The 24,194-nt window shown below is 45.3% G+C and overlaps 1 protein-coding gene across 2 annotated transcripts in view; it reads left to right on the top strand.

The window, feature by feature from the left end:
- Positions 1–24,194, top strand: part of ARHGEF12 (Rho guanine nucleotide exchange factor 12) — a 69,180-nt gene that overhangs the window by 31,788 nt on the left and 13,198 nt on the right. For both annotated transcript variants that reach the window (XM_062508771.1, XM_062508770.1), the window contains exons 3-28: positions 658–746; positions 2,145–2,201; positions 7,819–7,917; positions 8,600–8,649; positions 9,404–9,461; positions 10,090–10,268; positions 10,653–10,730; positions 10,900–11,019; positions 11,542–11,676; positions 12,954–13,025; positions 13,702–13,794; positions 14,176–14,286; positions 14,740–14,838; positions 15,481–15,523; positions 15,653–15,758; positions 16,385–16,522; positions 17,036–17,068; positions 17,921–18,035; positions 18,733–18,838; positions 19,629–19,841; positions 20,238–20,367; positions 20,696–20,731; positions 21,315–21,469; positions 22,048–22,194; positions 22,883–22,968; positions 23,744–23,869. In XM_062508771.1, coding sequence (XP_062364755.1) covers positions 658–746; positions 2,145–2,201; positions 7,819–7,917; positions 8,600–8,649; positions 9,404–9,461; positions 10,090–10,268; positions 10,653–10,730; positions 10,900–11,019; positions 11,542–11,676; positions 12,954–13,025; positions 13,702–13,794; positions 14,176–14,286; positions 14,740–14,838; positions 15,481–15,523; positions 15,653–15,758; positions 16,385–16,522; positions 17,036–17,068; positions 17,921–18,035; positions 18,733–18,838; positions 19,629–19,841; positions 20,238–20,367; positions 20,696–20,731; positions 21,315–21,469; positions 22,048–22,194; positions 22,883–22,968; positions 23,744–23,869 — 2,674 coding nt within the window. The remainder of the gene's footprint in view (positions 1–657; positions 747–2,144; positions 2,202–7,818; positions 7,918–8,599; positions 8,650–9,403; positions 9,462–10,089; positions 10,269–10,652; positions 10,731–10,899; positions 11,020–11,541; positions 11,677–12,953; positions 13,026–13,701; positions 13,795–14,175; positions 14,287–14,739; positions 14,839–15,480; positions 15,524–15,652; positions 15,759–16,384; positions 16,523–17,035; positions 17,069–17,920; positions 18,036–18,732; positions 18,839–19,628; positions 19,842–20,237; positions 20,368–20,695; positions 20,732–21,314; positions 21,470–22,047; positions 22,195–22,882; positions 22,969–23,743; positions 23,870–24,194) is intronic.

The following is a 24,194-nucleotide window of genomic DNA, read 5'->3' as shown; positions in this document are numbered from 1 at the left end:
TTGTAAATTATGATGCAGCATTTTTGCAGGGGGAATGCTTTTAAAAGTTTAAAATATATATATATACACACGAACACAGTTTGTAGTATTGCAGATGTGAGGAAATCAATATCCAGATGGGGATAAGGTGCCAAAAAATAGATTTATTTGGTGTCCTTGGCATGGGGTGACATGGCTGGGGGCTCGTCTTACCTGAGATTTGAGATGGTCAAGGAAGGAAAGGGACACTTGGTACAGGATGTACAGGTGCTTCCCTTCTGAGGATATTCTAAATCTTTAATTTTGCCATGCTGAGCTATTTAGAATTTGCTGGGAGATTTAAGATTTCAGGAGGGGTTTTTTTTTTCCTATTAAATTTATTTGGCTCTTTAGATAAAATATGGGCTGATGCTGAGTGATAAAGGGAATGCACTTGCTGTTACCAATTCTGGAGGTTACCAGGACTGTTCCTGGAACCTTGGATCCACTCCCAGAGATTGCAGGGGAGATCATTTTCCCTTTGAATTCAACCTGGGAATAAATTTTTAAAGCGAACTCGATGCCTAGGTTTTAATCTGAATTTCTGGTGAGCAGGCAGAGCTGGGTGAGGTTTGTGTGAGCACTCAGGCAGCTCCTCTGGGCTCTGGGCTGAGGATTTTGTGCTTTTCTGTGCCCCAGACACGGCAGCATTCTGAGCAGAGAGTCTCCAGCTGACAAGAAGCAGAAGGTTGAACGCTGCAGCAGCACCCACGACTTCGATCCCACAGGTAAAGTCCCAAAATTCAAGGAAAAAACCCGACCAAAAGCATTGGGAAGCAGCATAAAAATGATTTGAATGTGGTTTTCAGAGCTGTGTTGTTCTGCAAAGGCAATGTGGGCACTGAAATGAACGTGGGCTTGATTTTTAAACACCCTCATAATCAACCTGGATTGGTGTATCAGTAAATAATTATAACAACTTCCACTTGCAGCAAAGTCAGGAGGCAAAGGCTGTAATTAGCTGTGAGGAGTTCTTGAGTGAAGTCTGAAATTGGAGATGTGCTGGGCTGGGTTTCCCTGCTGGGGTTTTAATTCTGGGGAGTTTGTTTTGTTCTTCAGTAGATTTTGATCCCTCTCTGCCAGTTGCAAAGTGAATTTGTGCTTCTCAAGGTGATGATGCATTTGAAGATAAACACTTCATTTTAAAGGATTTGCCATCCTACTTTTATTTTAGTTAAATTAGGCAAAGAGAGTGCACACAGGATTCTTGTTCTCTCTGGAAACTCACCCAGTGCTACTCGTGAAATTCCTGGCTGAGCCTCCTGGCCCCATGCAAGGTGCATTTTTCCTGTCTGTGCATCCAGACTTTTCCCTGGGGCTTGGGGAACACAGGAGAGGTGAAGGGAAGGGGGGCACAACTTGCAGGATGTGTTTGGTTTTTTTTTTGTGCACAAGGCTGATGTTTATAAATGGTTTCTGCCACTGGCTGTATGAGTCCACAAAAATAAATGAAAATGGGCTTTAAATGCCAGTTAAAAACATCCCGTAAGGGGAAGAAACCTGGTTTAGTGCTCATCTGCTTTTCCTTTGTGCTTTGGGATAGGTAATGTAAAATTATTTCAGGCTGGGGGAGGTCTCAGGCTGTGAACTCATTTTGTAGAAGGAATTTAATTTCTCCAGAAACAAACTCCAGGAATCCTGTAATCTTAGTTTACAGAAAGTCACTCCAGCGTTGAGAGCTGTTACCTGGCCCCATGCTTTGATAGGGGAACTCTGCACTGCAGCCTGCAGAAAACCTTATTTCTTTTTAGGGGGTGAATTTGGGATGCTGAACTGCTGTGGCTGTGCTGATTATTGACTCTGGGGTAAACACTGCCAGAGTCCCTGTGCTTGGACTGGTTTTTATCTGTGGTTCCTGCAGAGAGCTCCTTTGGTTGTGTCCTGGCTCCTGTAACAGATTCTGTGTGCTGTTACCTGTGTCTCCATGTATTATTCACCCCTTATTCCAAGTGCTCCACCTGTGTTTTGTTCACATCTTATTTGTGTTTTGCACGATTTAACCCAATAAATCCAAGTCTGTGTTTTTTTGTTTGTTTTTTTTTTTTTCATGAAGTTTATTTTTTTTCCTCATGTTTGGTCTCCATATTTTCTATATCTCTCTCTCCTTTTCTCCTGCTCTCGTGCAGATAGCTCCTCCAAGAAGACAAAGTCTAGTTCTGAGGAGAGTAGATCCGAGACGTATGGTAAGCCAAAGCTGCAGCTCCCCCTGGGCAGCTCCTGCTTTTCCTGTCTGTGAATCCCAGGCTTTTCCCTTCCCCTGATGTGCATGGTTGGCTCTGCAGCAGGGACTGCCCTTCCATCCTGCTTCAGTTCTCACCTTGTCGTGTGCTAGTGGCTGGGAAATGTTAAACCTGCCACTCTGGAGGTGTCACTGGGACAGGGAGGACACAGCTCCCAAAGGGGTTTGTGCTTGCAGGAAAATCTGTGCCACGTTCTCACCGTGCAGGTTGGAGGGAGAAATTCACCTTCCTGCATTATTTGTAGGTGTTGTCTGTTGGAAATGGAAGAATGTCTCTGTGAAGAATTGAATTAAGTGGAAGGATGTGACCCTGCTCTCCTGGGATTGTTGGCTGCAATAAATGCCCCATAAGAAGCTTGGGGTGGGAATATCCCACACATCCTGATGTTGTCCCTACACCATGCAGGGCCTGTGTGTTCCCTCAGCTTTCCCAGCTGGGTCAGTCTTGGAGCTGTGACACTCCCCATGCTCTAATGACTTACTGCACTTGCAGTCTCTGTAGATATTTGCATTCAGGCCTTAGAATCTCGAAGGTGATAAGTATTCACAAGTTATTTTTTGGATGCTATCAGCATCTTCAGCCCCTTGGACTTGAGCTGAATGTGGCTGCATTTCTTATTTCCAAGTGTGCATGTCCTGACTCCAGCCATGAGTTTGCCTTCCTTTTCCTTTACTGCATTTTTTAAATTCATGTTTAAAACAGTCTGTGACACTTTCTGATTTTAATCTGTTCAGAAAATTGCTGCTGCTAAACCTGCTGTTGGATTTTGGATGCAGTGACTCTTCCAGAATCATCAGCTTTATCATTCCACTGGAGTAAAACTGCCAGGTGCTCATGGCTGTGCTCCAGCTTCTTAACCCACCTCTGGAATACAAAGTGATGCTGTCAGAGCAAAAAACACTAAAAACCAACCAAACAACACCAGCCCTGAAGAGTTTAAACCAATACAGGCATGTTAGGAAAAGCTGGTGCAGTCTTGGGAGGTGTGTCTTGTTCTTTCTGTGAGATCCCTTCACTTCCCCTGGAATTGTGAATCACATGCTTTTTTTTTTTTTAATTAAAAAAAAAAAGCCAAGTAATATGATAGTCACGTTCCTCAGGGTGTGAGAGTGTTCCTTCAGAAGCTGTAAACAGCTTTGGAGGGTGCCTTGATGGAAACCTGTCTGGGGGAGAGCTGGCTTGCTGCAGCTTGTCATTGTGCTGCCACCCTCGCAGGGAAGGGCTGGAACAGCAGGGATTTGGGGATGATTTTGTGGTTTTGAAGCCAGGTTAGTCAGAGCCAGATTCCCCGTGCTCCTTTTTGGTGCTCTTCCCCATGAAGTGCTGTGGGTTAATGACAGGAAAGGTTTGCTGGGACATCTCTGTGTTTATCCCTCTGAGCCAGCCTGGCTTTCCACCAGTGCCAGGAGCAAACACAGCTTCCCAAGGTGAGCTCTGACTTCCTGCAGGTGCTGTCCCCATGGCCAGGATCCCTGCGAGCAGCTCCCACTCATCCTTCCCTTCCAGTGGCCTTGCCCTGCCTTTTGTCTGCTTTTCCCAGCTTTCTCTGGAATGTGTGCAGAGCTCTGCTGTTTGCTTTGGAAGGGACCAAACTATTCCAAACCCTCCAAGTAGCAATACTGCACTGATATTTTCCTCACTGTTGACTGGATGGGAGCTGGCCGCTGGAAAGGGAATAATAGGGAAGGCTGGAATGACAGCAGGAAGAGGAGGTGTGGCTTTGGTGGCTGTTTGTTCTCACCTCTTGAAAGTTTGAATTTAGGAGCCAGAATTTTTTGAAGTGTGTGAATGGCTTGGGGGGCCAGGGTGCTCAGGGAGGGAAATTGTTCTGATGGACAGAAATGAATTTATAGTGACATGAAGCTGTCAGTGAGGTATTTTCATTCATAAACCAAACCATCTCACATTTGTATATTCAACAAAATTCAGGTTATTGGCAGAGAGAATGAGTGTAGTTGGTTATGCTGTAATTTGCTAATTAGTGCCATGATCTCCCTTGATATTTAATATATTTTTTTTCAAAGTAGTATTTTCATCCCTTAAATGAACTTAAAACTGAAATTACCTTTCTGGGTGTTAGGTGAGGCATCAGTTTCTCTTTCCTTTTCCTCACAACTTGATTACTCTCCAAAAATACCTTCCTTTATATTTATCAATCATCAATTTCTGGCCTAAATATTAGCCTGGACTTAACACAAACTCTTTCACATATTTTCTCCAACTTTGTGATAATTTATGGTTTTTGTTTTGAAACCCCAGATTTGAGATGTTTTTAAATTGAGACTTAGTCTCCTCAGGGTGTTTTTTTTCGTTTTGTTTTTTGGGTTTTTTTGTTTGATTTTTTTTTTTGTTGGTTGGTTGTTTTGTTTTGTTTATGGAATGATTAATTTCAAATCCCTCTATTAAACTGCATTTTCCTATGGTGGCCTCATGCCCCCAGGGAAAGTTTTAATTCCCAAAATTCAGCTCCTGCATACTTGGGAGATGGAATTGACATCCCATGGAATCCCAGAATGGTTTGGGTTGGAAGGATCCTTAAAGATGATTTTGTTCCAGCCATTCCATGGGCAGGGCCACCTTCCACTGGCCCAGGTTGTCCCCAGCCCTGTCCATCCATCCATCCATCCATCCTTGTCTCTCATCCCCTCAGTCAGATTTTAGAAGTGAAGCTGTAGCTAAAGAAATCCCTTGATTTGTTAATTAACTTCCAAATAGGATGTGGAGAAGAGGAAAAAATAAAAATGAGCTACCCAGAGAAGCTGTTGGACAGCCCAGATGTGTCTGGCCAGGCTGTTTGAGACAATTCTTTTGGCCTTGGGGTGTCAGTGACCTTGAGAAGTGCAGACTTTGCCCTTCCACCATCCCAAAGACTCTTGGAGCAGGGCTGGAGAACAGAGAGGGACGAGTGCCACCTACTGAAGCTCCTCTCAGCTTTCCTTGCAGTTTTTCTCTCTGCTTTCACTTTTAGTTTTAACCTCTTTAACTCCAGCACAGGTTTGGCTGCTTTGTGGTACTCCTGGATTGAAGCTACATCAGTGGGTTTGGGGGAATTTTCATCTCCATGAGGACAAAAAAACCATAAAAATGGATTATTATTCCTCCAGAATTTTAGGAATCCACTCAAGGCACAGAGTCTGATTTCAAAGCATAGTTAAGTGATGCCTCCTCACTTCGTTATATAAAGATTCTGTTAAGGAAAGCAAAAGTGGGGATAAGATGATTATTGATTCAATTTTGAGTATTGTCAGTGATAAATTCTGTTCACTTTGTAATACTCGGTGAGTTTCAGCTGAAAAAAGTGAAATACCATGGTGGGATATTTCAAAATGAGCAGAGTAAAAGCACTCGAGGGGTGGTTCAGGCAGGGGATGCTCTCAGAGCTGATCTGATTCTGCAGGTCACAGTGTTATCTCTGGGAAACTTCCAGATAACTTCATTAAAATCACTATAAAGTGTATCTCAGTCAAGCTTGGTATCTCCCCCACCTCATTCCAGCCTTTTATATTGGATTAGGAAAAGGGTTAAGTGTTTGTCCCTTATCTGAAGGAAACAAGTACAGGAAAAAACAATTATGGACTAATTTCACATCCAGTTGTCCTAATTTCAGTTGTTCCTCCATTTTAAATTTATAAGGTGGTCTTGGGTGAAATTGAAGCTTGTGGAGTGAAAGAGTTTAGCTTGAATAAACTTGAATTAAATTCAGTTATGCTGTGCCAGGTCAGTTTATGTTGCATGGACGCTGCTTTGGCATCGGGCTCATCCAAGGAGGAATCTTACCAGTGGATGCAAGGATCATTGCTTGTGGAGAAAAAGAAATCCAGTGGCAGAGCAGACCCAGGGCTCTCCTGTGGCTTTCAACAAGGCCAGTGCTGCTGATTGAGAAGCTGAGTTTTAGTGCCTTACTCATGGACCTGTGGGGCTGGCAGGGAGCTGGAAAGGAGCAGTTTCTCTGAAACAGCACCAGTTCCCACACCCCAGCCCCGGGCATCATTCTTGGGAAGTGAGACTTCAAGAAGCTTGGTCGTATAAAAGAAGGGGAGGTGCACGAGGGAGAGACACCTTCCCTCCCTTCTCATTGGGGTGAAAGGTTCCTTTCCATCCCTTCCCCAGCCCTGCAGGTGGCAGGTATCCCAAGCTTTGCTCCTGCTTTGATGGCAGGACGGGAATTCCTGGGATGTGACAGTGCTGCACAAGTCCTGGAGTACTTTTTCCACTGCTGCCACAGCCATTTTCATCCGTGCCACGGTGCAGGACAGCAGCACTGGCTGGGCAGGCAGTGTTGGCTCTTGAGGCTCCTCATTTCCATGGGGAGTTGCTCCAGAGAAGTGAAAAGAGCTGTGGTCGTTTGGGAGCAGGGAGTGACTCCCAGCTCTGGTACCATCCATAGCTTAAAGCTCATTCCAGAGCAGCCAGTCTGGCTGGGACAGCATCTTCCCAATTCTCCTGTTCCCTCCGTACCAAACTGAACTGCTGCAGTTTTGGAATCTGATTTGGGAGAGCTCTGATTTCTTTCTCCTGGTGCCAGTGTAGGAATTTTGCCTGCTGTACCTTTAGAAATGGAAAAGTAAAGCAAGCTGGTAGAAATCAGGGTGATGGAAATAAAAGAATATCAGAGGAGCATGTACAGAGTTCCTGGAGTCACTTTTCAGGATGAGGGCTCTGTTGTGGGAGGCTTTTTGCAGCTGCTCCTGGGGAAGTGCTTGGCAGGGAATATGCCAGGGCTGCTGCTTGCTTGTGCTTTGTCTTTCCCTGTTTTCATTTCCAGGTGAGCAAAAGACATCCCCAGCATTCCACCTGGTCCAAGTGCTGCACCTACTAAATGAATTTATCTGTGCAACAGCATTTGAGTTCACATGATACTGAGTATACCAGGAAACAAAACAAGTTGCCTTTGATGTCTCACAGCAGATTAAAGGAGGGGCACATTCAAACTCATCTCCTGGGACTTTGGCCCTGGCCTGATGTTTATTTCAGAAGTTTTGTTCAGGACAGTTCAGTGTGGCTTGTGCTTCACCTCTGCTGTTCTGGCTCTGTGCAATATTTCACCTGGAGCAGAAGGTGCCCCAGGAGGAGATTTTGGCTGAGAATTGGGAGAACTTTTCCTGATCAATAAATCTGGTTTAACCCAAATCTCTCATATTACTCTGAGGGATTTGTCCTTCTGTTTTAGAGCAGCTTGTAGAAGCTGTGAGGTGTTTCTGGTGGTGCAGCAGGACCTGACAGCCCTCTGAACCATTAATGCAGACTAAAGAAATCCTGCTCATTGGTGTGGGTACTGCTGCTCTTTTTTAAAAACTGCTTTCCCCTCAGGTTGTGTCTGATGTGCCAGAGCTGTCTGCATCTCTGTTTTGTGTAGCTGGAGCAATAAGCTTGACCTGTCTTGACATCCCTCTCCATTTCTGGCCTGCTGCCCTGTTCCTGTCTCTCCTGTATTTTCCCTGTGCTGTGTTGTCCCCGCTCCTTTGAGCACTCTGTGATTATCTTGGAGGATAAGGTTTTGGACTGATGCCTGGCTTGTGTCTCTTTGTGTTCCTGTGCCCTGTCCCCTGTGTCTCCCCAGGCCTGGTGCAGAGGTGTGTGGTGATCCAGAGGGATGAGAACGGCTTCGGGCTGACGGTCAGTGGGGACAACCCTGTCTTTGTGCAGTCTGTCAAGGAAGGTGAGAACATCCCCCAAACCTGCCAGCTCTCCATGGGGATCCTGCAAATGCATGTGAGCTGGAGCAGAAAACTCCCAACTCCTCCCGGGTGGCGTGGCTGGGAAGGGATGTGCAAGGTCAGGGTAGAGCTGGAGGGATGCAGTGAATTTATTCCTCTGACAGAAGGACAGGACACAGCCTTAAGCTGTGCCAGGGGAAGTTTAGGTTGGACATCAGGAAAAAAAAAAAATCTTCTTCACTTCTTCACTGGACACTGCAATCACCAGGCCAGGGAGGTGGTGGAGTCACCATGGTGGAGTCACCATCCCCTGTGTTTAAAACAAGACTGGACGTGGCTCTCAGTGCCGTGGTTTGGTTGATGAGGATGTGTCGGGTCATAGGCTGTACTTGATCTCAGAGGTCTTTTCCAGCCTGGTTCATTCTGTGATTCTGTGACCCCATGGGTTTGGAGCTGACCCAGGGGGAGGAAATGACTCCTTGGGACGTGGTGGGATCGTGTCCTGCTGTATCCAGTGATAGGTGAAAGCAAAACTGCTCTAGACTCCATACCCAGAGATTTTACTGGCAGAGGAAGCTTGGCTGAGTGCAGGAGTATTTTGCATGTTTTACAGAAGTCTTAAAACCATTTTTGCTATAAATGATTGTATTGAAACGGGAACTGAGTGATTTCTTGCCTCTGCAGATGGAGCAGCCATGCGGGCTGGAGTGCAGACAGGTGATAGAATTATCAAGGTAAGAGCTTTGAAATTGTGAGAGAAATGGCTCCTTTGTCTTAAATGAGCTCTTTCTCTGGGGAAAAAATGGCATTGATGTGTCTGCTGTGGTGTTGGCATTGGGAATGGTCTAAGCTTCAGTGTTCTGGGGATGACTCTCCTCCAGATCCTCATTTCAGAATTCTATGGACAAATTTCACATCCTGCCAGGTTCACGTGTCACAAATACAATAAAACCAGAAATGGCAGAGAAGAGAGGGAAAGTAGAGTTGTTAATAATGACTGTAACTAACCAGGCTGCCTGAACTGTTGTTTTCCCCCTAACTGCTCCCACATCCATGTTCTTTTTTAGACAAAGCAAGTAAGAAATCAAGTCAGTAATTTAAAAGACTCTGTAAACTATTGCTGCAAAATGCTGCAGCAGCTCCTGACACAGATGGAGCTGGGATTTCAATCAGGCATTGCAATTAATGAATTAAATTAGCTACCCTGTTGTTTTTCTGCCCAGGCAGAGATGGATTATCTTTTTTTTTTTTTTTTAACTTTGCTTGCTTGAGTTCTTCTGGTGTGTGCAGTTTTCTTTTTGCAGAGCTCTGCTCACTGAGATAAACTGTTAGAAGGATAAATTATTTATCTGGTAATGTCTTGAAAGAGGCAGTAATGGAGATGGGGGAGAAGAAAATGCTGCTGTTCTCCTGGTGCCTTTTGTGGAATGTGTGGAATTGCTTGGGAATCAGGAGGCAAACACTGAATTTTCTCCCCTCCCTGCCCAGGTGAACGGGACTCTGGTAACACACTCAAACCATTTGGAGGTGGTCAAGCTGATCAAGTGTAAGTAAAGGCAGGTGGCTCTTCTGTCACCTTTCAAGTGTGACAGGCATCATTCCAAGGGCCCTGTCAAGTGACAAGGGTGACGTCAGTGCTGAGAGATAAAGGGAGTTTGTGAAACAGGGAGCTGAAATTGAGATTATTTTGACATCCTGAATTGAAGCTCATACATTCTCCTGGAGCTTCTCCTTAACCTGATGTTTGGATTATCACCAAGCCTTGCCTGGCTGCTTTCCCATCTTTTATTTCCACCTTAAATACCACAGCTGGGCTGGTATTTAATGTGCATGGCTGTGTGATGCCTGCACAGCACTACAGGAAATACGTTCCTGGTGGATTTTCTTGTATGAAGAAGGAGGTGGTGGTGGTTCCTTCCAGCCTGCCGTGGTTTATTCTGGAAATGTAACCTGCTGGGCTGCAAACTGGATTGCTTGTTTTTATAAGGGCTGATTCTCATGAAAGTTTTTGGACTATCTGAAATTTAAACAGATTTCTAAAGCAGGCAGTGCTTCTCGAGTTCACTGGTTTGGAGGAGGAATGGTGTGAGTTCTGTCTCCAGGGTGAGGGAAAGCAGAGAAGCATGGAGGTGTCCCCAGGTGTGTGACCTGTGCCTGTCCTTGTGTCCCCACAGCAGGTTCCTATGTAGCTCTCACTGTCCAGGGGCGCCCTCCAGGGTCGCCCCAGATTCCCTTGGCGGATTCTGACGTGGATCTGGCAGCTTTTGGGCATATGTCTCCCATCATGGCATCCCCCCACTCGCCTGGCACGTCAGGGAATGCAGAAAGGATCACCAGCCCAGTGCTCATGGGGGTAAGCTTTGAAACTCTCTTTCCAAAAGGAGAAATGGAGTCAAGTTTTGAAGTTTTGGCTTGATTTTTTTTTTTTTTTTTTGCACTTCAAATTGTCAGTGAGATGTTTGTCCTGTCAGTGGGTATTTATTCACTTGTAAAAAAGCATTTTGTGAGTAAAAATATCCAGTCCTATCTGAGATAATAAAAATGCAGGTTTTTGAACTGTCGATAGCTGTTCAAAATTAAGAAGGAATACATAGGATAGGGTTGGAAATTTGAGTTGGTTCTCACAGAGCTTTTCAGAGCCTGTTTTTAGGATATAGGTGGAAGATGTACATGTCCATTTTCCTTATCTGCCCAGCTCCCCCAGCAAACCCTACCTTAATATCTCTCTGTTTCCTAGGAGGAGAATAACATTGTCCACAACCAGAAGGTGGAGATTCTGAGGAAGATGCTCCAGAAGGAGCAGGAGAGGCTGCAGGTACCTGGAGTTGTGCAGGTTGGAGAGAGCTGGGGGAAGTGATGCAAAGGAGGCTTGTTAAATCACAATTTATTAGCAGAGCTGTGTGGAGCAGACTTTTCTGTAGCAGCTCCTTGGCTGTGCAGATGTGCAGGTGTTAATTGAAGAGAGACAAACAATTATTTTGCAGTTCCTGCAGGAGGAGTACAGCCGAACCCCCTCCACCCGTGGGCTCAAGGAGATCCAGGAGGCAAAGAAACACATTCCTCAGCTGCAGGAGCAGCTGTCCAAGGCCACGGGCTGCTCCCAGGTACCACGGGGTCAGCCTGCTCTGGGGAGTGCTCCCAGGCACAATCCTGGGGGTTCATGCTCTTCTGGGAAAGCTGGAGTTGTTTGGACAGGCAGGCTGCACCCTCTAGAGCTGAGATTTGAAGCTGGCACTGTCATCTTCATCAGGATGTGGAGTAGATTTTACAGCAGGCTCTCAGCTCATCTCTGAAAAAACTGCTTTTAAGAACAAGTGCAAGCAATGATGTGTTTATTATCTGTCAGTGCAACTTAAAGTACACCCATGAAGTCATTCTTGGAAGCTTGAAACAGTTTTGTTTGCGCTTTTGGAAAAAAACCAAATGTAGGCAGTGTCATTTTTCCCTTTTCCCCTGTGTTAAACGTGCTGAAAATTTGGTTGTTTTGGTTGAAAATGTGGTTGTTTTCTCTTAGAAAAGCACTGCAGCTGTTTCTAGATAAATAAAGAAGCTTTTATGAGTGATGTGAGCTACCTGGTGTTTAAGGATGGTCTGTTGAAGTACTCTGCTGTCTCCCATCTTTGCAGGATGGAGTCCTGTCCTCCAGGTCTGTGTCAGAGTCGCTGCAGATCAGCGAGGGGGAGGCAGAGAGTGGGGACAGTGGCAGCAAGCTGGATTTCAGTGGTGACAGCCCCTCCAGACCCAACAGTGACATTGCTGATGTGAGTCTGGGGCAGCCCCAGGGCTCTGCTTCTCTGCCTCTTGCATTTGGGCTTAGTTCTTCGTGTGTGTTGTCCTGGGTAACTCTGTGCATTACTCCTCAGTGCCCACCAAAACCTTTTCCCTGTGAAAACCTGTATTGGATTGGTGTTAGAGACTGGGAGAGAGTAAATATTGGGGGTTTATCCAGGATTGGATGGTCCTGGCATTAATCCTGTAACCAGACAGAGAAAGATGGAAGCCAGCATCCTGCTCAAAACTTATTTGCCAATTAGAACATCTTTGAAGGGAATATCCCAACTACAGCACCATGACTCAGATCCAGGCAGCTTGCCCTGAAAGTGAGGAACAGCCTTCCTTCAACCAAATCAGCTTCAATTCCTGCCACCAGCAAAAGCTCTTGGTGTGTTCACTCATTAGTTATCAATCTGTGCTCTCCCTTGGTGCCTCATCCTTAATTAAGCCACTATCTGATTAGTGCAGGGGAATTGAGACTCTCTGCTTGGGTTTGGCCTAAGTTTGTTGATTAACTTAAGGATGTGAGAGCTAAATGTGTCCCAGCAGCTGGAAGTGAAAGGGAGGTGGGTGAGATGGGAGCATCCACGACTCTGTTTTGAAACATTTCAACTCCAAATCTGACCAGATCCCGCTCAGTGTTTGTGCTTAATAAATGCACAACAAAATTCATAATAAATCATCATCCTGGCAGCATTGGGGATGGGATTTGATCAGTGCAGGTGATTGGCACACCAAACGTTCCAGCTTTTCAATCCAGCTCTGAGAAACTCAAGGATCAGGGGCGAAAGAAACCTTTGGAAGTGGAAAGAGTTCTGCAGCTGGGAAAAAGCCAGGTTGGAGAGCAACAGCCTGAGCAGTAGCCTGGCTGGAAAAACCTTTGGACATGCTGAAGATGAGCCAGCAGCACGAGGTTTTTGCAAATAAGGCTCTGCAGGGCTTCCTGAACAAGATGGGAGGAGAGAGAGAACTGTGAGAAAAGGTGGAGAGAGCAGGGAGAAATCCACGGGCTGGGGGTTTTACAGCTCTGCTGTCACTCACTGTCACCAGATTTCTGACCAAAACTTCTGCATTCATTGAGCTTTGGGGTTTTTTAGTTTAACTGTGCACAAAAGGACACAGATTTTACTCTGTTTTTTCACACCTCCTTTTCCTGTGAGAAAAGAGAAGTTTTTGGCTGTTGTGGCTGACAGACTGCACTGTGCAGTTCTCCCTTTCCTGGATTTGCTGAGACTTACCAGAACTGAACTTCCCTCTTTCCCAGAGTCCTCGCAGTGGCCTGAAGGAGAGGATTTATCCAGATGAGAGCCCAGAAAAGGCTGAGCTTCAGGATACTGTGAGTACAAAACATCAAAGTGTCGCAACATCATCTCCTCTCACAGGCCCATTAAAATCTTGCTGCTTTCCCCCACTTTCTAAACGGAGCATGCCTGAACTTTGCTTTAGAAAATAAAATGCAATTAAAGTGGTGCAGGGAAAGTTAATTAGCTGAGTAAATGTTTATGGAGCTTAAGAGCAGGGCCATTTAGAGGCGAGCAGTACCTAATCAGCAGTAAAACAGCTGGACCTGGAATAAGGAGAGCACTTGCCCGTGTTTTATTCCTTGAGTCCAGCCTTTTTTTTAGGATGTTCACTCATTTGGGGGCTGGCATTTCCAGCAGGGCTACAAGTGGAGCTCAGCAGGAAGTGCAGAGCTGTCTGAACACATCATCATCATCATCCTTGGGATGACTCCTGAATTCTCCTGCCCCTCACCTGCCTGTCCTCCCAAAGCCACATCTCCCCCTCTGTGCAGAGCTGGCATTTGGCAGGTGTGACACGTGCTTGGTGTGCTCCAAGGTGATGCAGCTGCTCTTGACCCACCTGATTTGATGTTTGGGAATGTCTGGGAGAAGCTTTTGGGAGTAGGATCCAAGGTGGAGTTTTTGGAGAACTAAAATGATCAGAGCATCTCCAGGTTTTACTGGGAGGGACAATCACAGCCCTGTGCTTTTCTTGCTTCTCTTCCCCAGGATTCCCAGTCCAGTGTTGGAAGTCCCCTGTCCCGAGTGGGGACTCAGATCATTGGAGCAGAGGATGATGATTTTGACACGGAGCAGGAGCAGGTGGGAATGTGGGAATGACTGTCAGCCTTTTTTTTCCCCCACCAACCAGAGTTCTCTTCCCCTGTTTCTGCTTCTTTCTGCTGAGTGCTTGTATGGTGAAATAAGGGTTTGGGAATCCAGTTGTTGTTGCTGATCTTTCCAAATAGAAACATTTGGGGAGTTTATGACAATACCCATCTTTGAGTCTGTTATTTTTTCTTTCTTCTCCAAACTTCAAGCTTTCTAGAAATTCATTTTCCTTATTTCATTTCCTTTCGTTTTTGTTAAATCCTGAATTATTGTCACGGCAGCAGAGCTACTGCACATTTACTCTTGAATTATTTTAGCCGTCCTTTCTCTTATTCCTGAACAATTCAGATGTAATTCCCTGTGTCCCTGCAGATCAATGGGCAGTGCAGCTGCTTCCAGAACATCGAGCTCCTGAAATCCCGCCCAGCTCACCTGGCTGTTCTCCTGCACCACGTGGTGTCCCAGTTTGATCCTGCAGCACTGGTGAGAAGCTCTGGAATTGTTCCCCTGGCTCACATCTGGGAATCTTCACCAGAATCCACCAGATCTTGTGTAGCACTCACTGCCATGATGTGGCAAGGAGGGAAATGCAGATCCTGTGCAGGCCTGAGGGTGATAAATCCTCATTTATCTCCTCAGATAAATGGAGAAACACAAAAGAATAACTGTTTCCTTTACATCTGGCTGCTTAAAAATCATTATTTGTCTCCTGAAAGCCTCTCATTCCACCCCAAGGTGTGGGATTAGTTGTCTACTGGGAAGGTTTGAGCTCTGTGCTCCTTTTCCAGCCCTTTTCCTCCCCCCATTGCCAGGGCAGCTCCCTGAGGAGCTGGGGAAGGTTTCAGCCCAACACTGCTGAATTCCTTGAAATATTGGAAAGAAGATTAAGAGTTTTCATAGTTCTCATCTCATTTCTTGCCCTCCTTTTCCCCACAGTTGTGCTACCTTTACACAGACCTGTACAAACAAACCAACTCCAAAGAGACCCGCCGTGTTTTCCTGGAGTTTTATCAGTTCTTCCTGGACAGAGCTGCAGTAGGTTCCACTTGTTTTCCTCATTTTCACACCCATCCAGCAAATTGACTTTGACCTTTCTCCACTCACCTGAACTGCAAAACAATAAAGAGGGTTAAAGCCCTCCGAAAGAAATAGTTTTAAAAATAAAACTCTTGAGTAATGTTTAATAAATAACTTCATAAAATGTAATAATGTAATAAACGTTTTAAGTGTTTTTGTTGAAGTGTTAGCAGGAAAATGAATGGCTTCAGATGCCTGGTAACAAAATAAATCCCAGGGGATTTGTTATAGATAGGAGAAATAATTTAGTGGTAGGTGAGCAAGTTCTGGCTCTTCTGTGTTGCTTTTTAGTTAATAATTGCTGTGGGTATTGATGTGGCTGTTCCAGGGATTGGGAAATTTTGTGTGTTTGTTAGAAAGCTGAGAAAATTCCTTGCTGTCATGAATTAAACTCCCAGAAACTGCAACAGAAGTTTATATACCACATGTTCATCTTAAATAATCCTGTGAATTCTAATACATCCATGGGAGTCATCCCTTTTCAAACCAGCTTGCCTTGGATGTTTTTGGCTTTTGAGGGAATTCCCTGGCAGGATTTGTGTGTTTTATTGGGGTGCTGGTTTCTCTGTTGGTTCTCCCAGCCTTTCTTTCCTTTTGCAGAACCTGAAAGTCCCAGTTCCAGATGAAATCTCCTTGGAATTAGGTAGGGTGCTGTGTTTGTGGGAGTCAAAGGCAGAGGGTGGGTTAATTCAGGGACATGACTTTGTTGAAGTCATTTTTGAAGGTGGGGACTGTTCCCAGAGGAATAATTGATGAATTTGCTGCCTCACAGACAGGAGAAGGCCAGAGCTGCTCCCTGAAGAGCTCCACCGCCAGTTCATCCAAACCATGCAGGACAAAGTCTGTCCAGAGGTTCAGAGGAACCTGGAAGATTTCAGGTACCAAAAGCTCTCTGGGGAGTTTCCATTTAATTCATATTTGATTTCAGTCAGGGAAACCTGAGGGACATAGAATTCCTCTTGGATTGGATAGGAATCCACCAGGAATACACCCTGTGGCCAGTCCTTAAATCAAATCATCAATTGCAGTCCTAGAGCTTGGATTCTTCATTCCTTGAAGCTGTGTGAAGAAATGTCTGTTTTCTTTGGTGCTGTTGTATAAATCTCTCTTACTGATAGTGTTTATAATCAGCTCATATGGTTTTTTTCCCTTTCCCTTTTTTTTTTTTCCTTGAAGCTGTGTGAAGAAATGTCTGTTTTCTTTGGTGCTGTTGTATAAATCTCTCTTACTGATAGTGTTTATAATCAGCTTACATTTTTTTCCTTCCCTTTCCCTATTTTCCTTCCCTCTCCCCTTTGGGCAGGGAATAATCCCCTTTACAGGGCTGTCACAGGCATGGAGTAGGAGTTGATAATTAATTAACTTTTTCACATGGAGAACTCCGTGCCAAGCTCAGTAACGAACGATTTCAATCCCATAAAACCTCTCGGGTGCTTTAAACATCCTCGAAGCCTCTCCGTGATTTCTGAGTGCCAGGTTGGGTATTCCTTGTTGCCTTTTGCAGGCAGAAGAGGAGCATGGGGCTGACCCTGGCCGAGGGGGAGCTGACCAGGCTGGACGCGGAGCGGCTCCGCGACCGCAACGCCGTGGAGAAGGAGAGGAGCTGTGCAGAACAGATCATTGCCAAAATCGAGGAGGTCCTGTAAGTGACAGCAAAGAGAAAGGTGGGGTAAAAAAAAAAAAAAAAAGAAAAAAAAATTATAAGAAATAGCGATAAAGGTGCTGCGTGAGGCGTGGGAAAAGCAGGGTGAAGGGATTGGGGAGTGGAGTTTGGCATTGCTGTGTTTGGGTTCCTGCCTGTGGGTAATGACAGGCAGGGCTCAGGCAGGTGGGAAGTGGAGGCTGCTCTGTCCAGGAGGCTGCTGTGAAATAGTGCAGGGAATGCTGCAGTTGTCAGCTTGTGCATTATTAGATCAGAGCCCTTTTCCTGTAGAAGCAACAGCTTCACAACCTGTTTTCTCCTTTTGAATGTGGGCTGAATCCAATTTCCAAAGCAGAACCTTAATTTTCAATTCTTGATTTTATTTTCTCCCCCTGCTGGGACTGCTGAGCGTTCTAAAGGACACTTCAACACAACTACTGATGCTCTGGGTGGGATGGGACCGGGTGTTAATTGGGTTTTGAGTTTCATTTTAAAACTCTTTCTTGTTTGTAGGATGACATCTCAGCCTGTGGAAGAAGACAAGAGGTAATGGGAGTTAGGCTGTGCTGTGCTGATAGAACACGACAGCCCTCTCCCGGCTGTTCTCCAGCACTCTTCTCCTGAGTCCCCTGGCGTGAAGCATTGCACTTCAGAGCATCAGCCTCTGCTTTGCTGATGTTTGTTGCCTGTGTTCCACTTCTTAAAAATTACTGTCACTGAGAGTTCCTGTTTATTTTCGTTTTGTGCTGTAACTGCTTCAGTCTGCTCTAACATTTATTTTCTGTGTGTGTGCCTTGTCCTGTTCAGTTTTTATCTGAGCAGCTTTTCCTCCACTTGTTTTTTTGCTGTAACCTTTTACTGCTGCTTATTTTTACCATAACTCAAAGCTATAATGTGACATCAAATACGGCTCTAGTGTAGAATTTTAGGACCTTCTGTGTAATTCTCAAAATTGTATTTTCACCTCCTGGGCTTCTGTGCCTTTTGTCATGGAATGATTTGGGTTGGGAGTGACTTTAAAGATTATTTAATTCCAAACTCTGCCCTGGCAGGGACCCCTTCCACTATCCCAGGGTGCTCCAAGCCCTGTCCAGCCTGACCTTGGACACTTCCAGAGATCCAGGGGCAGCCACAGCTTCTCTGAGCACCCTGTGCCAGAGCCTCCCCATCCATATATTCCATCTTTATTTACTCCATAATTTACAAAAGGACAAATTCTGATGTTGGCTGAGCCTTTCCAATATCTGTGGGAATTTATTTCCGTCCATTTCATCGCTCACTTTAATTTCAAAATGAACTTCTCAATAAAACCTTGGCACTTGACCTTAATTTTATTGATTCAATGTATTTTCCCAGTATATTTCTCTTCAGCCTCAGTGTTTTGTGTGTGTCTGGCAGCTCCACGATGCAGTATGTGATCCTCACCTACATGAAGCACCTGGGAGTCAAAGTCAAGGAGCCTCGGAACCTGGAGCAGAAGCGGGGCCGGATTGGTTTCCTGCCAAAGATCAAGGTACTGCTGGATTTGTGCAATTCAAACCCCAGTTTTACAGGAAAAAAAATAAAAAATTAAAAACTGTTCCGATTTTCCACTGTTCCAAGAGGATCTGGGATTGCTGAGCTGCACAGCAAACCTAAGAGCTGAAATTGGGTTCTGCATCTGTTGGCAGAGGCGAGATTTAGAAATAATTGGAATTACTTCTTTTATCTCTACCTCCTGAATTCACCTTGTTTTTTGCAGTTATTAAAACTTTGGGGGAGGAATGTTTCATAGAACACAACTTTGAACCGCAGGAGGATCTCATTAAAGCTCTTGCCTTGTTTACTTCAGTTTTTTCTGGAGAACTTGCCCAAACCCTCCTGGTTTGCGATGCAGGAGACCTCTTCTCCCCGCCACCCCCACTTTTCCAGTTATATAATGAATATTTCCACCAAAACTTCATCCCTGTGGGTGTGATCCCTTGTCTCCCACAGCATGGGGGTGTATCTGGTCACAGTAGCTACTTATTTTCATCAGCATTTCAGCTTCCTTTGAAATATTAAGAGAGTTTCAAGTGGTTCTGCACCAACTGTGAAAAGGTGAAACAGTGTGAAATCTTTTTGAAGGTTCGTGTCCTCTCCCTTCTGCAGCTTTAAAGAATTCATTAAAATCTCAGTAAACAGCTGGATTTGAAGCAGTGAGTGATGAGTTTGCTTTTCTTTACCTGCAGCAGAGCATCAAGAAAGAGAAAGAAGGAGAGGAGAAAGGGAAGAGGAGAGGCTTCCCCAACATTCTGGGGCCGCCGAGGAGGCCAAGCCGACATGACAGCAGTGCAAGTAAGTCAGCCCAGGGAACCCCTGTGCCCTGCTGGCCTGAAAGCCACAGAAAATCCCTGCTGCCTTTAAAAATCCCTAATTCCTGCCAGGAAGCCCTATTTGTTCCATGCCCCCCCCTCCTAAACTTCATCCCACCCATCCTGCCTCACCCAAACCCAGTCCTGTGAATTTGGGTCTCACTTCTCCCAGTTCCTTTGGGAGAATTTGAATCTCCCTTCTCCCAATTCCCTTCCACCCCTGTTGCACCCTGAGGGGCTGTGGAATTTAATTTTGGGCTGTGATTGAGGCACTTTGGGATAAAATTGAGTGATTGACTTCCAGTAGGACTGAGTTATTTCCAGTAGGACTGAGTGATTGATTTCCAGTAGGACTGAGTGATTTCCAGTAGGACTGAGTGAGTGATTTCCAGTAGGACTGAGTAATTGATTTCCAGTAGGACTGATTGATTTCCAGTAGGACTGATTGATTGATTTCCAGTAGGACTGATTGATTTCCAGTAGGACTGAGTGAGTGATTTCCAGTAGGACTGAGTGATTGATTTCCAGTAGGACTGATTGATTGATTTCCAGTAGGACTGATTGATTTCCAGTAGGACTGAGTGAGTGATTTCCAGTAGGACTGAGTGATTGATTTCCAGTAGGACTGAGTGATTGATTTCCAGTAGGACTAAGCAATTCTCAACTTTCTGTTAAAATCCAGTTTGGATTCAGGACCTGTCCTGCCCCTGACATGCTGCTTCTCTCAGCCCTGGAGAAGTCCTTCCAGCAGCGTGATGAGTCTGTCTGTTCAGTTGGCAGGGCCATGGAGATGCAGAAGCCCAGGCACCCCAAGCACTCACCCACAGCCTCTTCTGTGAGCCCAGAGCCCCCCGAGTCCAGCAAGATGCGGCAGAGCGGCTCCTCCAGCGATGGCACAGATGCCCCTTACCCCCCTGCCAACCCCATGTCCCCCCTGGCCATGGGGCCCTTTGCCTCTCCAGAGGGCAGCAAGGACAGTGACACAGGTAGGGTGGCATGAGGAGTGGGTAAAGTGTTTGTGCTGGGAACAGGATGTGCAGAGCGCTGACGCAACAAGCTGGGCCAGTTGGGAAACGCTTTGATGTCATTAGAGCTGCTCTTCCTCGCCTTAATCAGCTTTCCTCAATTAGGGAATGTTGCCACGAACAGCAGTGGTTGTTAGTGGGTTCTGCCACGGTGGCATTGGATCATCCAACAGGAAAAACCCAACAGGTGCCAGCCTGTGTCACCTGAAGCTTTTGTCACTGACAGTTGCTCATAGCAGCCTGGGAATTGACTTCCTCCAGCTCTGGAGGTGGAATCAGGAGGCTCTGGAGAGGCTGAGAAGTTCTCTAATGTCCTCTAATTTGGTTCCTCACCTTTCCCATTTATCCTGTGTCCAGGTTTGAAGCAGCCTGGGGAAGCCCCACCTGCCAGTGACTCCTTGGATGGCACCCCCCGCACACCCAACACCACCTTTGAGTTCCCATCTCCTTTGGAAAACCTGCAGGAGGAGGAGGGAGAATCAGAGAGGTAACTCTGGGTGCTTGAGGGAGCCTTGAGAGAGAGTCAGGAAATCTTGGAATGGGTTGGAAAAGATCATTGTAGAGACTCCTTTGTCAATGTGTCAGTGGCTGTTGAAATTTAGTACGTAAAATTATAATGATGTTTGTGTTAAAATATTGTTGTTAGATTAGGAGACTTTGGTCTGTGCTGTGATGGAAAACTGTCAGGGGAGGGGACAAAATGCTCTGGTTTGGAGCTCAGACCAGCATTTTGAAGTCCTGCTGAATGTCTGAGCAGGGAGAAATTCAAGCACAAGCTTCCCTGATGATTTCCTTCCTTCCTTCCTTCCTTCCAGGATGGTTGACATGGGAACACCAAAGCCTTTTCGCAAGTGAGTGTGCCTGGAAATGTCTGAACTTGACTGAATTTGTTTGGATTTCAAGAGGTTATGAAGCAGATTGCAGCAGTGCTCATTGCTCTGAGCCAGCACAGTTGTCTGCATGATCTTTTTTCTTTAAGAACACATGAAATCAGGCACTGGCAGCCATTTGTAGGGCAGGTGGAGTGAATCATATGCAAAAATTCCCCTTTGATCTGTGAGTGAAGTGCAGTGATTGCTTTATCCACTGATTTGAATGGATGGGAGTTGGGTTAGGGAGTAGAGATATCCTTGTTTTCCTTTTCAACCTGTCTTGCTGTTGGTTCTGTACCTGCAGACAAACAGAGACAAGAAACTGTAACCTGCCCTTTTCACTGCCTTGATACCTGACTGCAAATGATTGGATCTGTGTCATTAAAATGTTCACTCTCAGGACAGGCAGTCACTCTGTAAAGGGCAAAGTTAGAGAATGTGCCCAGAGGTTCAGGATCAAACATCCTCCAGCTGGCAGGGACAGTGTATTCATAAAGCTGATTTATGTACTCAGCTTTTGCCTGAAATGGGAATTTGCTCACCTTTTCCCTCCTCCCATCAGGATGGACAGTGTTGGCTTTGCAGATGTGCAGAGTGAGGATGAGCTCTATGACTTTGACATGGACATGGACCCTCCCAACTGGCAGCAGCTCGTGAGCAGGGAGGTGCTGATGGGGCTCAAACCCTACGAAATCAAGCGTCAAGAAGTGATAAATGGTGAGATGGAAGTTCTTTCCTACCTGGCCAAGCTCAGAGTTGAAACCTTTCCCTGGAGCTTTGAAGTTCTTAAAATTCACAATTAGGATTTTCTTCACTGATTTTGTGAAGTAGTGGCTGGAAAATTGTAGAACTTTTGGTTTGAAGAGTTCTTAGGTGTGAAACCTGTGTTTGTTCCTGGGAAATAACATGAGGTGAGTCTGATCCAGTCCTCAGAGGAGAAACAAGCAATACCAAGTGGTTATTAAACAATATTAAGGCACTGAAAGGCCAGTTTTAAATATGTCCTATCAAAGAAAACAAGAAAAGCTTGTTTTTTAGGAAAGCAGGGTGATGGAAATGTAACTCCCAAACTTCAGCAGATTTGAGTTGCAGCTCCTGCAGAATTCTCTGTGTGGATTTGTGAGCTCTGAGCTCGCTGTTGATTTGGGGTAAACAATAGAATTTTGCAAACAATTCAAACATGGAATTGCAGCAGAGCTTGGAATATGGACCAGGGAGGGAAATGCTTCTGAGGGACCCTTTATGAGCTCATCTCTGGCTCCTCAGTTGCAATCCTGCCTCCCCTGTCTCCCCAGAGCTGTTCTACACGGAGCGAGCCCACGTGCGCACGCTGAAGGTCCTGCACAACGTCTTCTACCAGAGGGTCACCAGGGAGGGCATCCTCAGCTCCAGTGACAAGAGGAAAATCTTCTCCAACCTGGAGGATATCCTTGGGCTGCATGGTAGGAGCAGCTGGATGCTGGAATTCTGGCTTCCAGTGGCTGAAAAATTGAAGCAAAGGGACCGTGGAACACGAGCTTGAGATAAAGCAGAATTCTTCAGGACACTGCCCTGGATCTGCTTTTGTTCCATTGCTGATTCACAAAGATATTTTGATAAGGAATCACATGTCCAGTGTTGCTTGTCCTTATCTGTGTTGATTCATGCTTGATAAAAGGAGTAATGAGATTTATTTGCCAGCATTTGAGATGGCACAACTGTTCCTGAAGGGAGCAGATACCAGTTTTCTAAAGATTGATGTCTCTTTGTTTCTGAAGGGTGGCGCTTGCTCATTGTTTAGGGAATTTACTCACAATGGGAATTTCAGCCACTGAATAATGACTTGTGTGGTTTTATGGCTTCTGCATTATTGCTGTTTATAGAAAAATTATATTCAGGCTCAGGAAAGATAAGTTTGGAATGGTTCTTAGGGGCCATTTGAAGACAGGTGAAACACAAATGCAAAGGAGTTAGATCACATTTTATTAGATATTCTACATTTATTAAGTTGCAGGATATTGTTTATTAGCTAATTAAAATTATTTCAAATCTAATCTTTTCCTAGAATAGCTTTTATGTTAAATGCTGGAAATTAAACCAGCAATTTGACCACTGTTAATAAAATCTGCTTTTTTTTTTCTTGTTTTTAAGTTGCACTGAACGATCAGATGAAATCTGTCCGAAAAAGGAACGAGACTTCTGTCATTGGCCAAATTGGGGAAGATTTGCTCTCCTGGGTAAAATTCTTTTAATATTTCTTATATTTGAGAATAATGTGTCATAGAATGACCAATAGAGCCAGAGATTGGAAGAAGTAATTCCCAGCAATGGGAGCTGAAGGGTTGGGAGTTCTGGAGCCAAAACAGGTCTGGAGGATGATGGGGGAAGGAAAGCAGGAACAACTCAGAGGATTTTCATCTGACTGGAGATAAGTCATTTAAAGCATAGGAATAATTTCCTTAGGATGTGTGGGTAGAATAGAAAGGTACTTTTGGGTACATAAAGGTGAGAGTGGGATTTTGAAAAATGCAGTGGCATGATTTATTTCAGTAACACTGAAATGTGAGCTTGGTGTTGCCTGTGGTGCAGTTAGAGGATGGTTAAAAATACTGATTTCTAATCTTAGAATGTATAAATTAGGAGTTTATAGTGCTGTTGCAGACTTCACTTTTGAGATCTTGATGGAAAGATTTGGCTGCCCCATCCGTGGAAGTGTTTAAGGATGTTTTGGGATAGTGGAAGGTGTCCATGATGGAGATGAGCTTTAAAATGCCTTTCAACACAACCCAGTCTGGGATTCTGTGATGTGGGAGGGGTGGATTCAGGTGAACTGAAGAGTTTGAGATGTAAAGGTCTCCTCTGGGAAGACAAAGCCTTAAACCAGGGCAGAAACGACTCCTCATTTTTGTCAATAATTCCTTTGTTCCCTGGTGAGCTCAGTCCCGTGTGGCTCTGCCTGCTCAGGGTGGCTCCAGCCTGTCTAAACTTGGCTTTTTTACCTTTCTGGCACAGTTTAGTGGAGCAGCAGAGGAGAAGCTGAAACTTGCCACTGCCACCTTCTGCAGCAACCAGCCCTTTGCTCTGGAGGTCATCAAGTCCCGCCAGAAGAAGGACTCACGCTTCCAGACCTTTGTGCAGGTGAGTTTGGCACAGGGCTTTTGAGTTTCTCCACCAGGCTTTTGAGTTTCTCCACCAGACTCTTTGAGTTTCTCTACCAGTCTCTTTTGAGTTTCTCTACCATGCTCTTTTGAGTTTTCTCCACCAGACTCCTGGAGTTTTCTCCACCAGGTTCTAAGTTATTACCCCTAAGCTCTGAGTTTTCTCCACCAGACTCTTTTGAGTTTTCTCCACCAGACTCTTTTGAGTTTTCTCTACCAGACTCTTTTGAGTTTTCTCCACCAGACTCTTTTAAGTTTCTCTACCAGACTCTTTTGAGTTTTCTCCACCAGACTCTCTGAGTTTT

This window comes from Cinclus cinclus, chromosome 25 (genome assembly GCF_963662255.1).
Source record: "Cinclus cinclus chromosome 25, bCinCin1.1, whole genome shotgun sequence".
Classification (NCBI taxonomy): Eukaryota; Metazoa; Chordata; class Aves; order Passeriformes; family Cinclidae; genus Cinclus; species Cinclus cinclus.
This window is presented reverse-complemented; position numbering and strand designations above follow the sequence as displayed.